The 14,853-nt window shown below is 46.9% G+C and overlaps 1 protein-coding gene across 1 annotated transcript in view; it reads left to right on the forward strand.

The window, feature by feature from the left end:
• unc5a (unc-5 netrin receptor A) overlaps positions 1–14,853 on the forward strand; it is a 103,038-nt gene that overhangs the window by 82,466 nt on the left and 5,719 nt on the right. Inside the window, exons 12-14 of the mRNA XM_061233984.1 lie at positions 2,310–2,543; positions 10,340–10,489; positions 14,101–14,265. Coding sequence (XP_061089968.1) covers positions 2,310–2,543; positions 10,340–10,489; positions 14,101–14,265 — 549 coding nt within the window. The remainder of the gene's footprint in view (positions 1–2,309; positions 2,544–10,339; positions 10,490–14,100; positions 14,266–14,853) is intronic.

Genomic DNA, 14,853 nt, shown 5'->3' on the forward strand with positions numbered 1-14,853 from the left:
AAGAAGACTGCCCCTCCCGTTAGCTTAGCGGGCAGACCTGTAGGAAGAAGATGTTAAGACGTGATTAACAGCCGAAGTCAGTTTAGAATTAATTTGCGCATTGCCGCGAGTGGTGAGGGAGGTTTACGGCGAGAGAGGAGACGTGGTTAATGGGACACAGTCGGAAGAGGACGTTCGCTTCCCCCTTTTTCCCCGCCGCGGAGGACTTGTTGTTTACCCACAAGTCTGCGGGGAGCCGTTTGTCTCCGCCTGAATAACCCGCGCATTATTCAGCGGCAAGGTCGCATGTATATACGGTCTGACAGCGCCTTCCTTAAAAACGGCGGCAGATGAAATAAGCGGGATCACCTTCCGAGAGAAAAGCAGAGCGGGAATAATGACCGTGGCGAGCTAGAAAATGACTGCCGGTAACGCGTGTTTTTTTTTTAGCGGCGAGGGTACGAGCGCATGTAATGCTTCCCGTTATCAGCCTGATAAACTCAGGAGGAGCGCTGGATACAGCAGGCCCCTGAGCCTCACACACATACTGGTGAGGACGATACACTCCAGCATGCTGCTTCTCCACTAGGGAGCGCTCTGCTGGTCCTCTGCCTGGTCACCCTCACTTGCGTGGTTCACTGTGGGGTGCTTTCGAGGAAGGCGTGAGGAGCACACATGGTTTTGGCTGTGTTTGCGGGAGTGCTGGAATAATCCGCTCTTGCAAGGAAGCAGTCACACACACACACACACACACACAGATACACGCAAGAACACACACACACCAGATGGTGCAGTAGCCAGGAGCTGTGTGAGCAGGAAGTAAACATGTTTGTTTGGTTGCGCCTCCAATTTTGGCATCAAGGAGGCGCCGGCGCTCATTTGGGAACCTCTCCGATAGAATTGTGTCCCTGTTGCTCCGCGAAACGTCTGGGGCAGTTCTGGCAGCTGGGGGGGCAGCTGGGACATCTCAGTTGTGTTGTAGATCGAGTAGTGGGTGGTATTAAAATGACAGCAACCAAAGTTGCTGAGGGAATCCGTGTTCAGCGAAGCTAGCAGTGACTATAAGTCCAGTCCTTATTACTGTCAGTAGCAAAGGATTGCAGAATTAGCATGCAGACTTGGGTCAAATACATAATTGTTTTGGATTCAAATACATTTCTACACTTGTCTGGTGTATTGGAACCAATGAAATGCTCTCAACATGTCTAAACCCCACCTTCTGGTCCTCTTGGTTGGCTCAATTACACCCAGCAAGATCAATTGAGCTCAGAAAATTATTTGAATCCAAAACTGTTTAGCATGCAGAAATATAGTATGCTGTGGTACTGTAGGTTCAACAACTGCACCGCAGCAGTAGGAGTAGTTAATAGCAGTAAATGTTGCCAAGGCAGAATTGTGATGGAGTGCCAGGTTGTGGTGATGTGATCTGGTACGATGGATGTGCATCACTTGACGTTCACCCTTTCAGACCCGTTGTACGAACCCTGTACAGTGTACACTCAGCATGTAATTGGTCAATTAAAGCAGTTTATTATACAGTTAACTCACCTCACCAAGCTACTATGGTCTGAATTAATTATTGAATTTAAGGTGGAAAAAAAGCCAGCTCCCCATGTATATTGGGCATAGCCAAGGGCAAAATGAACACCAGTGGTCTAGGCAGCAGGTAGAATTATGAGCTTAGACAGGTTGAATGGTGTGTTCTCATTGTAAAACATTCTTATGGGTAGATAATGGAGGATTATAATTAGGGATGGGTATTGTGTAGATTTTGATAATACTGGTGCAAAAATTATACTTTTAAAATGGTACTGGTGCCTAAATTGCACTTGAACTGATACCTTCATTAAAATAAGGAGTAAAAGACCACATTAAAGAATGCCATTTTCATTGTGCAAAAGCAAATAAATTGAACACTTTGTTGTATTTAATTGTTAAAATGATAGCTACTTTACACTAAAAATGTACACTATTTAGCCTTGGGCATTTTGCCTGAGTTTAGCTAGCTTCCTAACGGTACCTGCTGTCACTGACTCTGAGTCGACGGAGCGAGTGTAACATTAGTGTGGCACTGCAATGAGGCATCAAAATCTGTGTTGGTCAGATTCTCATGGGAAACGGTGCCATAGTGGTACCAAGCAGAAATGACCAACTGCTGCTGTTTCAAAACATTGCTTGAGCTGGTCAAACCATGTTGGAGCTGGTTTAACTGTCCAACCAGCGACAAGCGGTTTCATAACCTAGCTTGAGCTGTTCTTTTTGTCAGCAGGGTGTACAAAGACACCCATTGAGAAGTGACACTTAACCTGGCTCCCTCGCTCTGTCACCAGGACGTGCTGCAGGTGGGCGAGGAGCTTCCCTCCGACCCCTTCTTCTGCCAGCTGGAGCCGGAGACGTGCCGGGTGTTCACCGAGCAGCTGGGGCGCTTCGCCCTGGTGGGGGAGTCTCTCAGCATGGCCGCCGGGAAGAGGCTGAGGCTGGTGGTGTTCGCTCCGTTACACTGCACCTCGCTGGAGTACAACATCCGCGTCTACTGCATGGACGAAGCGCAGGACGTGCTGAAGGTGAGGGGTGAGGGGGTGCTGCTGTGTGTGTGTGTGTGTGTGCCTGCGCGTGTGTGTGTGTGTATGTGTGTGTGTGCGTGTGCGTGTGTGCACTTGCGTGTGTGTATGTGTGTGTGTGTGTGTGAGATCTGTGAGTGTGCAATTTGCATGTCCATGTGAGAGGGTGTGTGTAGATATGTATGTATGTGTGTGTGTGTGTGTGTCCTGGGCATATATACATGTTGCCGACTGAAATGCTTGCCAGGCTCCCTCCTTTACCGGGCAGAGGAAGCATTGCCCTCCAGGCTGGCTGTGAATCAGCTGTCAAGATCTCATTTTGCATGGCTAATTAGTGAATGAAAAACACTGGCTCCCTGAGCCCTTTCCCTTCCCTCTGCCACTCCAGTACATACACGTCCCACCTGGCAGCCACAATCACTGCAGGTCTCCATCTGCATGTGTGAGCGACGGCACTCAAAGCACAGTCACACTGAAAATTATTCAGAGTGATTGCATCATATATAAACATCTAAATGAACATGAACAGGGATAGCAAGTACACTGAAAAAAATAAAACGCACTGTAAAAATTACCTTTAGAGTGTGTTGTTTTATCGTGATACAGTATAGAGTGAGCTCCAAATGAATTTTGTTCTTGATTTAGCTCTGTACTCCACAATTTAACATTTCTAAGGGCACATTTTCAGCTTTTATTAAAGGGTATTTTTTATATATTTTGGTTTCGCTTTGTAAACATTACAGCACATTTAATACATACCACCCCCCCCACCACCACCACCCCCCCACCCCCAAAATTAAAGGGCACCAAAATGTTCGGGACATCTTATGTAAAAGTAGTCATGTTCAGTATTTTGTCACATATCCTTTGCATGCAATGACTGCTTGAAATCTATGACTCATAGACATCAACAGGTGCTGAGAGTCTTCTCTGGTGCTCTGCCAGGCCTGTACTGCAGCCATCTTCAGCTCCTATTTGTTTCGGGGGTTAGTTGCCTTAAGTTTTCTCTTCAGCATCTGAAACACATGTTCAATTGGATTCAGATCAGATGAATGACTTGGCCAGTAAAGAATTTCTGCTGCTAACATGAGTTATACTGCTATCAACAGTTAAGTTATCAATGAAGACAAGTCAGCCAGCACCTGTGGGATCCATACTAATGCCTAAAACATAACACCCACTCCACCATGTCTCACAGATTGGGGGGTGCTTTGGCTCTTGGGCAGTTCCTTTAAGCTCCCACACTCCTCTCCCATAATGCAAGTCAATCTTGCTCTCATCTGGCCACAAGATCTTTTTCCAAAACTCTGCAGGCCTTTTTAGGTACTGTAACCTGGCCATCCTGTTTTTTTGGCTAACTAGCGCATCTTGCAGTACAGCCTCCGTAGTTCTGTTTCGTGAAGTCTTCTGAGGAGAGAGTAATCCCTGACACATCCAGGCCTGCCTCCTGAAGAGTTTTTATGTTAGGCAGGTGTTTGGGGGTTTGGGGGTTTTCTTCATTATAGTGAGATCAACTGTAAAGGTCTTCCTTGACCTGCCAGGTCCTTTGTGAATACTGAGCTCACCAGTGCTTGCTGTCCTCTTAATGATGTTCCAAACGGTTGGTTTTGTTAAGCCTAAGGTTTGGCCTATGTCTCTGACTTTTTTTTCTTCTTTTTTTCCTCTTTCTTTCTCAGCCTCATAATGGTTTCCTTGATTTTCATTGGCACAACCATTCTGTTGACAAACACCAAAAACAGACTCAAAAGGCAACCAAAAACCTGGAATCAAGACACTAGAAGGCTCTCTTATACCTGCTCTAAGGGAGCAATTGAACACATCTGACTAATTAGAAACACCTGTGAAGCCATTTGTCCCAAATATTATGGTGCCATAAAATTGGGGGGGCTCTAATTCTACTTGGTGAAACCAAAATGTATAATAATACCCTTTCATAACCACATGTGAATTGTTTGTTCACAAATGTAAAAGGAGTACAGAGCCAAATGAAGACAAATTATGTCTTTGTCCCAAGTATATAAGCATATAAGGTATACAATGATGTTTGTGTCACAAAACACATTTGGAAGCTGAGATAAAAATCTAATCCCGTGTTAAATATATGTACTGTAAATGGCATTGGGTGTTTCCGTCTTCAGTAATGCGGCAGTTCAGGCAGCAGAAGCCATTTATTCTCTAACACCCTGCAATCCCGCCCTGCTATTGTTTTGTTGTTGGGGTGTCTTTATGGAATTGAAAATTGGAGAAATGATGCATTTGGTCAGTCTACCAAGCTTTGAGATATGAATGTAGTTGCTCTAAAACAAAGAAAGGGTAGGGGGGGGGGGTCTGAAAAATGGGCCGTTTGGCTGGCACAGCGCTCGCAATGCGCACTTTCCTTTGTCCACACGTCCCGGCGAGACACGCCAAAGCTTTTTGTCTAAAAATAAAGTTTGCTTTTGTGGCTCAGACTGTTCTTGTTCCTGCCCCCCCCAAGAGACAGCTTTCTCATCCCGTGAAATCCTGCTCGCTCTTTCTCCGTATTAACACATCCAGGAGGGTGTTCTTGCCATTTTGTGGTGGAAGCAGGTAAATTATGCTGGGGGATTAACAGACTGTGCACTGAGGCAATCACCGAACAAAGACCTGCTAATTTACCAGCGTGTCATTACCGCCGAGTGCAGACCCTTTTAAAGCATAATTACAAAGAAGCAGAAGAGTGAGATAAATCTCTGAATTAATGCTTTCATTGTTCTCTGTATTAATAAACATCGTCCCCGGAGCGGGGGCAGGGTCTGAATATTCATGTGGCTGAAATGTAAAGGAAAAGCATCTGGAGAGTGTGCTGGTCTATTTGTCTTTTCCCCTCCCTCCTCCTCTTTCAAGCTGTCTCGTGTTGTTTGCGGTAGTGATGGCATGTTGTTTCCATTCAGACGTTTAGTGTACACCCCGGTATGGGGCGGTCTCTTATGCTGTTCTGTGCAAGGGCAGCGCGCTGGAAGTGCGTCGTGCCTGCTTGTGGAAGACAGTCCATCTGGAAAGTTCTTGTGGGAGGCAGCCGCGGCGTGCGCATCACGTCAGACGTCTTCTCCGCGGTCCTGAGCAGTCTGGTCTCGACTCTCGTCTCCCCTTCAACACGATTGTCGTTTCTTCAAACGGACGGCAAACGGACCCCCGCGCGTCTAATTCCCGCCCCGGCGCGATGGTGTCGCTCCCGCAGGGTTTTTCCCGCCCGAAGCGTGGAGCGCACGGCGCCCGGCGGCCCCGCATCCGTCCGCCCGCCGGCCTGCATCTGGCCTGCGTCGTCCCGGTAGCCGGCATGCTGAGCCAGCCTTTTATCTCCCTATTAAGACAGATTAAAAGCCGTGTCATTGTGTTTGATGGCGAGAGCCTGGCCTCGCCCAGGGAGCCGCTGGTATTTCAGCCCGTCGCCTCCGCAGCGAGACCCATAAAATGAATATTTCAAAGCGGCCCCTTCGCAGGGGCTGCCGCCGCTAACTGCTGGCGTCACACTGTTTCCCTCTGGCCGCCAGCTGCCCCCTTGTATTCGGGGGGAGGACGCGCGGGGGGAGGGTGGGGGGGGGGGGCTGTACAACATACCCTTAAATATCTCATAAACCTCCCAGACCAGCTGCTGAACAAGAGCTGAAGAGCAGCCGCAGCCTCGCAGGTGGTATCCGGCCCGGATCGGCCCATCGGTGGCGGCGGGGAAGCGGCATTTTGATTGGGCCGCGGCGTCTGTGCTCCAGCCTTCCGGCACCGCGGGGAACATAAACCAACATTATTCAGCGAGTGCCTTGTATTTAAGGATTCAGAATGCGCCGTCTAACATTTGCACAATTTCCATAGGCCAGGCAGCTGTCATTCATGGCTCTAGGCCTCGGTAATTTTTAGTTGAGCGCTAAGCATTTTCCTTTCATTTGTCTGGTTCTACTCGTGAACATAATTTGGGCAGCAGTTTCGACCATACTCTCTTCCTCTTCCTCACTGAAGGCCCGGTTAATGACTCCCAAATGGCCTCGTTCTCTCGTAAATGCTTCCGCTACTCGACGCGGAACACATCACATTCTGATCACGCAGTGCACCAGAACTCTCCTTGCCTGGCTCTGCACTTTGTCCCAGGGCTACTACTCCCTGCCTGGCAGATGGGACCACGCCGGTACGCCTGAGCCATGCAGGCACTGTGGCCCTCCAGGACCAGAGTTGAGTGGCCCTGCAGGCACTGTGGCCCTCCAGGGCCAGAGTTCAGTGTCCCAGCAGGCATTGCGGCCCTCCAGGACCAGAGACAGGGGGCCTCTGCAGGACCAGAGTTCAGTGTCCCAGCAGGCACTGCGGCCCTCCGGGACCGGAGACCTCTGCCGGCGGTCCCTCCTTTAGCGTAGGTTTGGAGAGAAGTGAATGCATCTGAGGGGAGTTTGTCCCATTTGGGCAGGAGGCATTAGTGTTGATTGGTGTGGAGAGGAGCACAGACGGCTCTCTGCTGGAGTGGGAGGCTGTAATGGGCTGAGTGGAAGGCCCGCGAGTGGCGTGTGGGCGGCAGGCCTCCCGCCATCAAGCCCTAATCCCCTTATCTGGGCCCCTAAACCTGGCACCCTCCTGACTTGGACACAAGAATGTTAAGCCTCTTGTGTCTTTTTTCTTCTCCCGCTCTCTCTATCCCTCCTTTCCCTCTCTCTATCCCTCCTTTCACTCTCTCCCCTCCCCTCCCTCCCTCTCTTTCTCTTTTTATCCCTTCCCTTTCTCACTTTCTTTCTGTCTCTCGCCTTCTTCTCTTTCTCTCTCTCATTTTCCATTGTCTCTCTCCCTTCCCTTTCTCTTTCTCCCTTCGCTCTTTCTCTGTCTCCTTCTACCCCCTCCCCTCCTCTATCTCTCTCACTCTATCCCCCTCTCTCTCTCTGTCTCCCTCCCTCTCTTTCTCTGCCTGTCTCTCAGTGCTTTCCTCTGTGGATGTGCTCGGCAGGTTTATTCTTAATTGTAGCGTGTCTTTTGTTCCTTCAAAAAACAAATCATCCCTGTTCATGGTACTACCTCTCTCCATCATGTTGCATTCCACTGTATTTAACCCTGCCTGTGTGTGTGTGTGTGTGTGTGTGTGTGTGTGTGTGTGTGTGTGTGTGTGTGAATACATGTGGCTGAGTGTATACATGAATGCTCATCAGTGAGTGCATGCCTGAGTTTGTGTGCATTCCATTATGAATGCAAGTTTGCAGATTGACTGCTTGCCAGTCTGGTGATACCTGTGATTAAAAGTTTAATTCATTAGATATAGGAATAGTGAATCCTGCTTTGGAATTTTTCTTCTTTTTTGTGCCCAATCACTTCATCACGTCGTAATTGGGAAAAGATAATGGGGCATAAGCTGGGTGATTATTCACTCCGCCTGCAACATATGCCCAAATCAAACATATTTAAGTGCCGTCTTGCACATAACTTGCGGATACGGAGCCCGAAAACTCCAGCTTTCCGCCTCCCCCGTACCTTCGTCCCGCGCTGTTAAATCCGGAAACGGAGCGCTTAGAGGCGAGTGGCATTTCTGCTCCTAAATATTCATAGCAGGATAATTGACGGGTGTTCTGTCTCAGTCATTACCAGCCCGCAGATAGGGCAGGGACCGGTCCAAAGTCCACGAGCTGCAATTTGCAATGGTAATGATATCATCTCGGGTAAAGAATAATTGCGGCGGGGAAGCGTGTTAAATGAGCCGCTCTTTGTAGCCCCCATAAAAGACCCTTGTTTTTGACTTTTTAAAAAGGACTCTTCAGAAGAACTTGTGGTTGCTCTCCAGAGCTGGCCGCCCTTCGCCATTAGCTGCCGTCGTTGACCCCGCGAAACGATCGGCTTTCGGGGCGAGAAACAAGGCAAACGCTGGAGGGGTGAGAGGCAACCTCTGAGCCCTCCACTAATCGCTGATTAGAGAGACGGCGAGGTGGCTGCTCTCCGTTCCTCTGATGGCCCTCGATTCCTGCCCACTCCCCCCTCCCCAGTTTGGGTCAGAGCTCTGGATCAGTCCTCCTCACTGAGAAGACGGCTGAGTGCCAAGACACTTATACACAACAGGCAGACAAGACCAATGCCTTAAAATGTCTTTTTGCCATGCAAAATAAAAAAAAGGAAATTCACTGATTTTGGCGGCACAGATGGCGCAGTGGGTAGCACTGCTGCCTCACAGCAAGGAGGTCCTGGGTTCGAATCCCCATCGGCCGGGGCCTCTCTGTGCGGAGTTTGCATGTTCTCCCCGTGTTTGCATGGGTTTCCTCCGGGTACTCCGGTTTCCTCCCACAGTCCAAAAACATGCAGGTTAGGCTGATTGGAGAGTCTAAATTGCCCGTGGGTATGAGTGTGTGAGTGAATGGTGTATGTGCCCTGCGATGGACTGGCGACCTGTCCAGGGTGTATTCCTGCCTTTCACCCAATGTATGCTGGGATAGGCTCCAGCCCCCCTGCGACCCTGTTCAGGATAAGCGGGTTAGAATGAATTAACTGATTTTGTGGAGGTGGGCACAGATAAAAGATTTGGATTGTTAGATAAGCTGCTTATTCTTTTGTTTCTTATCTAAAACGTCTGAAAACTTGTTCATCATAAGCAATAAGAATAAGAAAATGGAGATAAACGTCCCTCTTCAAAAATCAAACAATGGAAAAAAAACAGATGGCAAACAAATCTGGCCCAGAAATTGAAAAATACCTGCAGAACTCTGTGATTGGCTGCCAGGGATGGCACTAAAACTAGGCGCTTATGCCACAAACCAGCTCACACAATGCAGTTTCACATCTTGTAAGTAAAAAAAAGAGAAGAAGGCAGTTTCCTTAATGGATAATTAACAGGTTTCTTACCATATTAATTGAAATCATTCCACCTCAGACAGGGTAAAAAGAGCAGAAAATTGAATTGGTGGTGTGCAGACGGAATTCACTGAGACCCTCTGTCTCAATCAGAGCGGTACTTGAAAACCCACGTCAGGTGCACCCTCGCCAAACGTGTGATAATTATTCATGCGTTATTTGCCCGTTCATGAGCCATTGTTCCTCCTGGTTCCCATGGTATATTTATTTACCGCTACATTCACAATAATTGTTTCTTGCTGCCTGCTACAATTTAGTTTCATGCTTGAAGAGAGTCATCTGGTCTTTGGCAAGGTCTGCAAGTCCTCCAAACAGCTATTTCAGTTAATCACGTTATCTCACTTTATCGCGCTTGCATATTTCTTTTTTTGGTAGGGAGGGGTGGGCAGTCAGTCAGGGCCTGTATGCTTAAATGAGTCTGAAACCAGCCATATGCTTACTCTGAAAGCACAGCTATGGAACTGCATGCTGAAATATCTCTGCATTTGTGTGAAAAATGAAGATACTGTTCCGAGTTCCAGATGGTCGTTTAAGCTGTAATGCATAGAGGGGGTGCTAACAGACAAACTCAAACTCAAGAGAGGAACAGCGTGAAAGTCAAATGAGGGCAGAATGCCGTGTCTGCCATGATGTTCATTGGATAAAGGGTTGGACAACAAGCTTCCCAGATGCCACTGTTTTCTCCCAGGTGGTACACAGGTGGTTTTCTCCTTGTGGCTCTTGGCATTCTCATGGCCCTTTCCCTTTCCTGAAAGCAGGTGATGCCTGTGGGGTGTTGTCCTATAGGGCGTGATCCTGCATGAAGCGTGTGTGGCAAAACAGGTATGGTTTTGAGAGGTGTGGTAATGATGGGTGTGGTTCCACTGGGTGTGGCATTTAAGGGTGTGGTTCTGGTGGGTGAGGTCTTTATGGTTGTGGCCCTGGTGCATGTGGTCTTGATTGGTGTGGTCCTGATGTGTGTTTCTGGTCTTTGGCAGGAGGTGATGCAGATGGAGAAGCAGTTGGGAGGGAGGCTGATTGAGGAGCCCCAGGTCCTGCTCTTCAAAGACAGCTACCACAACCTACGCCTGTCTCTGCATGATATGCCCCGTACACACTGGAGGAGCAAGCTAATGGCTGGATACCAGGTAAACACAAGCTAACAACCATCATAATACTACTACTAATATTACTATTAGTACTACTATTATGACTACTGCTACTACTATTATTTGCTACTATAACTACTACTATTACTATTACTACTAGTCTACTACTAGTGTTGCTACTACTACTACTACTTCTACTACTAATAATAATGATAAGAAGAAGAAATATAATCATAGTACATTTAATTCATGAAGCACATTTACACATTTACACATTTACATGGTTGAATATACAACAATATCAAAGATAGTTACCTGGACATGGTTGATAAAATGCCTTCTATATTTTGGCTGAAGTGCCTTGAGGTGTTATGAGGAAATACAAGCCCAATGCTAATTGTATTGGTATTCACCTATTTGTGTTATGAAGGTATTATTGTTGTGTGTGTCATAGCACCAACAAGCATGTTTTAATCATTATTTTTTTAAATCACAAATCACTGAAGACAAAGCCTGCTGAGGTTGTAATTCAGAAAGGTAATACAGAAAGCAAATGTTCTACATATATTCTACATTTATAGAAACAGTAGGGAAGAGTAAAATGGGCATCTGAATTAGGGTGGTTGAGTTTTTCCACCAATGATGGGTTTTTAAACAGCATGTAGGTGTACAGGTATGCAAGTGTACATAACTGGAGCTGATTTTTCCATTGGAGTTATTTCCTGAACATTACATGTAGTTCAGTTAATTTCACTCTCCAACCTAACCATGTTCATCTGCACCACAATTTAGAAAGAACATTGGTAAAACGACTCATAATAAGTGATCTTACCTTGCAAGCAGTTTTTTGATGTTTTAGTGGTACTTATTTATGTTTTTATTTATTTATTTATTTAGCTTTGTTTAGTCTGAGTAGCAGTGTTGTGTCTAGGCAGGCACTGAATGTTTTCAGTAAGGGACTCTGTGACCTTGGCAGCATCGCTCACTCAGGTCTTTTAAATTGAGCGAACTCAATCCCACCCCCACCTGACGCATGGTTCCAGTAAAGCAGGCCAGGCCAGGCCCAGAGGCTGGATTCCCGCTACCTGAGCACACTACCTCACACTTATACACATGCAGAGAAACAGCACCCCGGGTGCCACCACACACATGCCCATACATACACGCACATACACGCACACACACACACACACACACACACACACACACACGCATGCACGCTTGCGCCCACACATACATACACACACACACACACGCATACAGCTTGCGCCCACACATACATACACACACACACAAACACACATCCACACACACACACACACACACACACACATACATGCACATACACACACACACACAAACACTCACATACATGCGCTCACACACACACACACACGCGCGCGTGCACGTGCACACACACAAACACACTTAGGCACACGCACACGCTCGTGCCCACACATACATACATGCACAAATACACACACCCACTGACAAACACATACACACATACAAATGCATACACAAACACACACACACACACACACAAACACACACACAAACACAGGCTCACACGCACAAATTGCCTAACCACTGTCTGCTGGCCTGTGTGAGAGTTCCCCCTGTTGGACACTGTCCTGTACTGCACATCCAGTGAGCAGGACAGACCCCAGCAGAAAGCTCTGGATTCTATTTTTAAATCCCACAGTGAGAGCAGAAGGAGTACTTGCTGCTAGAAACGGTATTATGAAAATGGAGACACAATGTGATAATGTGAGAACGTGGGGTGTTGCAGCTCATGGAGGTGGGGTTACCCTTTCTGTTCCTGTTATAGAATTGCTAGATTTACTGTTCTTTTGCCTGCTATATAACACACACCAACTAGGGGCCTGAGGCTGAACATGCAGAACAGCTACAGAACTGCATTCACTCGTTCAACCACCCTATAGGCCACACAGCAGAGCCAGTGACTATTTTACACCCTACAGGCCACACACTGCTACAGCAGAGCCGGTGACTATTTTACACCCTACAGGCCACACACTACTACAGCAGAGCCAGTGACTATTTTACACCCTACAGGCCACACACTGCTACAGCAGAGCCAGTGACTATTTTATACCCTACAGGCCACACACTGCTACAGCAGAGCCAGTGACTATTTTATACCCTACAGGCCACACACTGCTACAGCAGAGCCAGTGACTATTTTACACCCTACAGGCCACACACTACTACAGCAGAGCCAGTGACTATTTTACACCCTACAGGCCACACACTGCTACAGCAGAGCCAGTGACTATTTTATACCCTACAGGCCACACACTGCTACAGCAGAGCCAGTGACTATTTTATACCCTACAGGCCACACACTGCTACAGCAGAGCCAGTGACTATTTTATACCCTACAGGCCACACACTACTACAGCAGAGCCAGTGACTATTTTATACCCTACAGGCCACACACTGCTACAGCAGAGCCAGTGACTTTTTTATACCCTACAGGCCACACACTGCTACAGCAGAGCCAGTGACTATTTTACATCTCAGGTGTTATACTGTATTTGGGGAATGTCTGAACTATCGGATAGCTTGTGCGCTGATTGGAGGAGACATGTATTGGCAGTACAGGAGAGCTAGGGCTGATTGAAGACTAACTCTATCACTAGAGGAGAGCAAGTGCTGATTGAAGGAATGGTGCGTGGCCAACCAATGAGCACTTGGAGGACTTTGAGGGCTCTGATGTAGTGGCTGCCTAAGGAACTCTTGCCAAATTTAGCCAGTCACATTCTGGTGATACGACTTGCTGTAAGCTATGCAGCTGCTTAGTTCCAGTTCTGTTTTATTGTGAATATATGCAGTTTATTTAAGGATAAAGATGCACATCTTGAGAATTGACAAGCTGTTTGACTAGATGTAGACCATACTATTTTACAAAAATGTTAGATAATGAAGGTACAGACATTTTTAGTTTCTATGGTATTGTATAATGACACAGACCTGTTTCGTAAGGTATCTGATAATGATGGCATAGACCTGCTTAGTTTCTATGGGATTTTATAATGACACAGACCTGTTTAGTTGGTATTTGATAATGAAGGAATAGACCTGCTTAGTTTCTTTAGGATTTTCTAATGACACAGACCTGTTTAGTAAGGTATTTCATAATGAAAACATGGCCCTGCTTAGTTTCTATGGTATTTGATAATGAAGGCGCAGACCTGCTTAGTTTCTAAAGTACTTGATAATGAAGACACAGACCTGTTTAGTAAGGTATTTCATACTGAAGACATGGCCCTGCTTAGTTTCTATGGTATTTGACAATGAAGGCACAGACCTGCTTAGTTTCTATGGTATTTCATAATGATGTCACAGACCTGCTTAGTATCTATGGTATTTGATAATGAAGGCACAGACCTGCTTAGTTCTATGGTATTTGATAATGATGTCACAGACCTGCTTAGTATCTATGGTATTTGATAATGAAGGCACAGACCTGCTTAGTTTCTAAAGTACTTGACAATGAAGGCACAGACCTGCTTAGTTTCTATGGTATTTGATAATGATGTCACAGACCTGCTTAGTATCTATGGTATTTGATAATGAAGGCATAGGTCCCCCAGGCCTCATGCTCCCTCCCTCCTGTCTCCTAGGAGATCCCCTTCTACCATATCTGGAGCGGCTCCCAGCGCAGTCTGCACTGCACCTTCACCCTGGAGCGCCTCAGTCTGAGCACGTGCCAACTCACCTGCCAGCTCTGCGTGTGGCAAGTGGAGGGGGAGGGGCAGAGCTTCAACCTCGACTTCAACATCGCCAAGGTGACGCCTCTTTTCCATAGCAACGGGGCCCGGCGGGCCAGGCCTTGACATCACCCGTGAAGGAAATGCTCTGTGCGTGCGGTCCGCTTGGTTTAATCCAGAAAACTACCGCCCAAGTCCACGTGGGAAAATGGGCTTATATTAGCTTTTTCATTCTTCCTCCTCTTCTCATTCTATCTGTTTGCCTGCACAAGGGGAAGACGGCTGCAATCATAATGCATCAAATCGGCCAACATGTATTCATTTTCCTGCAAAAGCTCAAAACAGAATGGAGCCAATTTCCCTCTCTGGAAAACATGAAGTTATAATAAGTATCTTATTCAATGTTTGCTTTCTTTATTCAAAAGTGAGCAGCACAGATTCACTTTGATTCACAGTTTAATAAGTTTAGTCCAGAAAACCATCTCTGGCTTAGGAGTTTGTTTTCTCCCTGCATGGAGAGCTGGTGGTTATTCCTGTTGGATGCTCCACTGCTGTTTTAATTAAAGCAGAGACGTGCGAACAGTTTGCCTTGCTGTGAGAACTCTGCGTCTTTGGTACTTCTATTAATCATAACTGGCATGCAGAATGAAAACAGCTTTTTTTTTT

Source organism: Conger conger, chromosome 3, assembly GCF_963514075.1.
Source record: "Conger conger chromosome 3, fConCon1.1, whole genome shotgun sequence".
Taxonomy (NCBI): domain Eukaryota; kingdom Metazoa; phylum Chordata; class Actinopteri; order Anguilliformes; family Congridae; genus Conger; species Conger conger.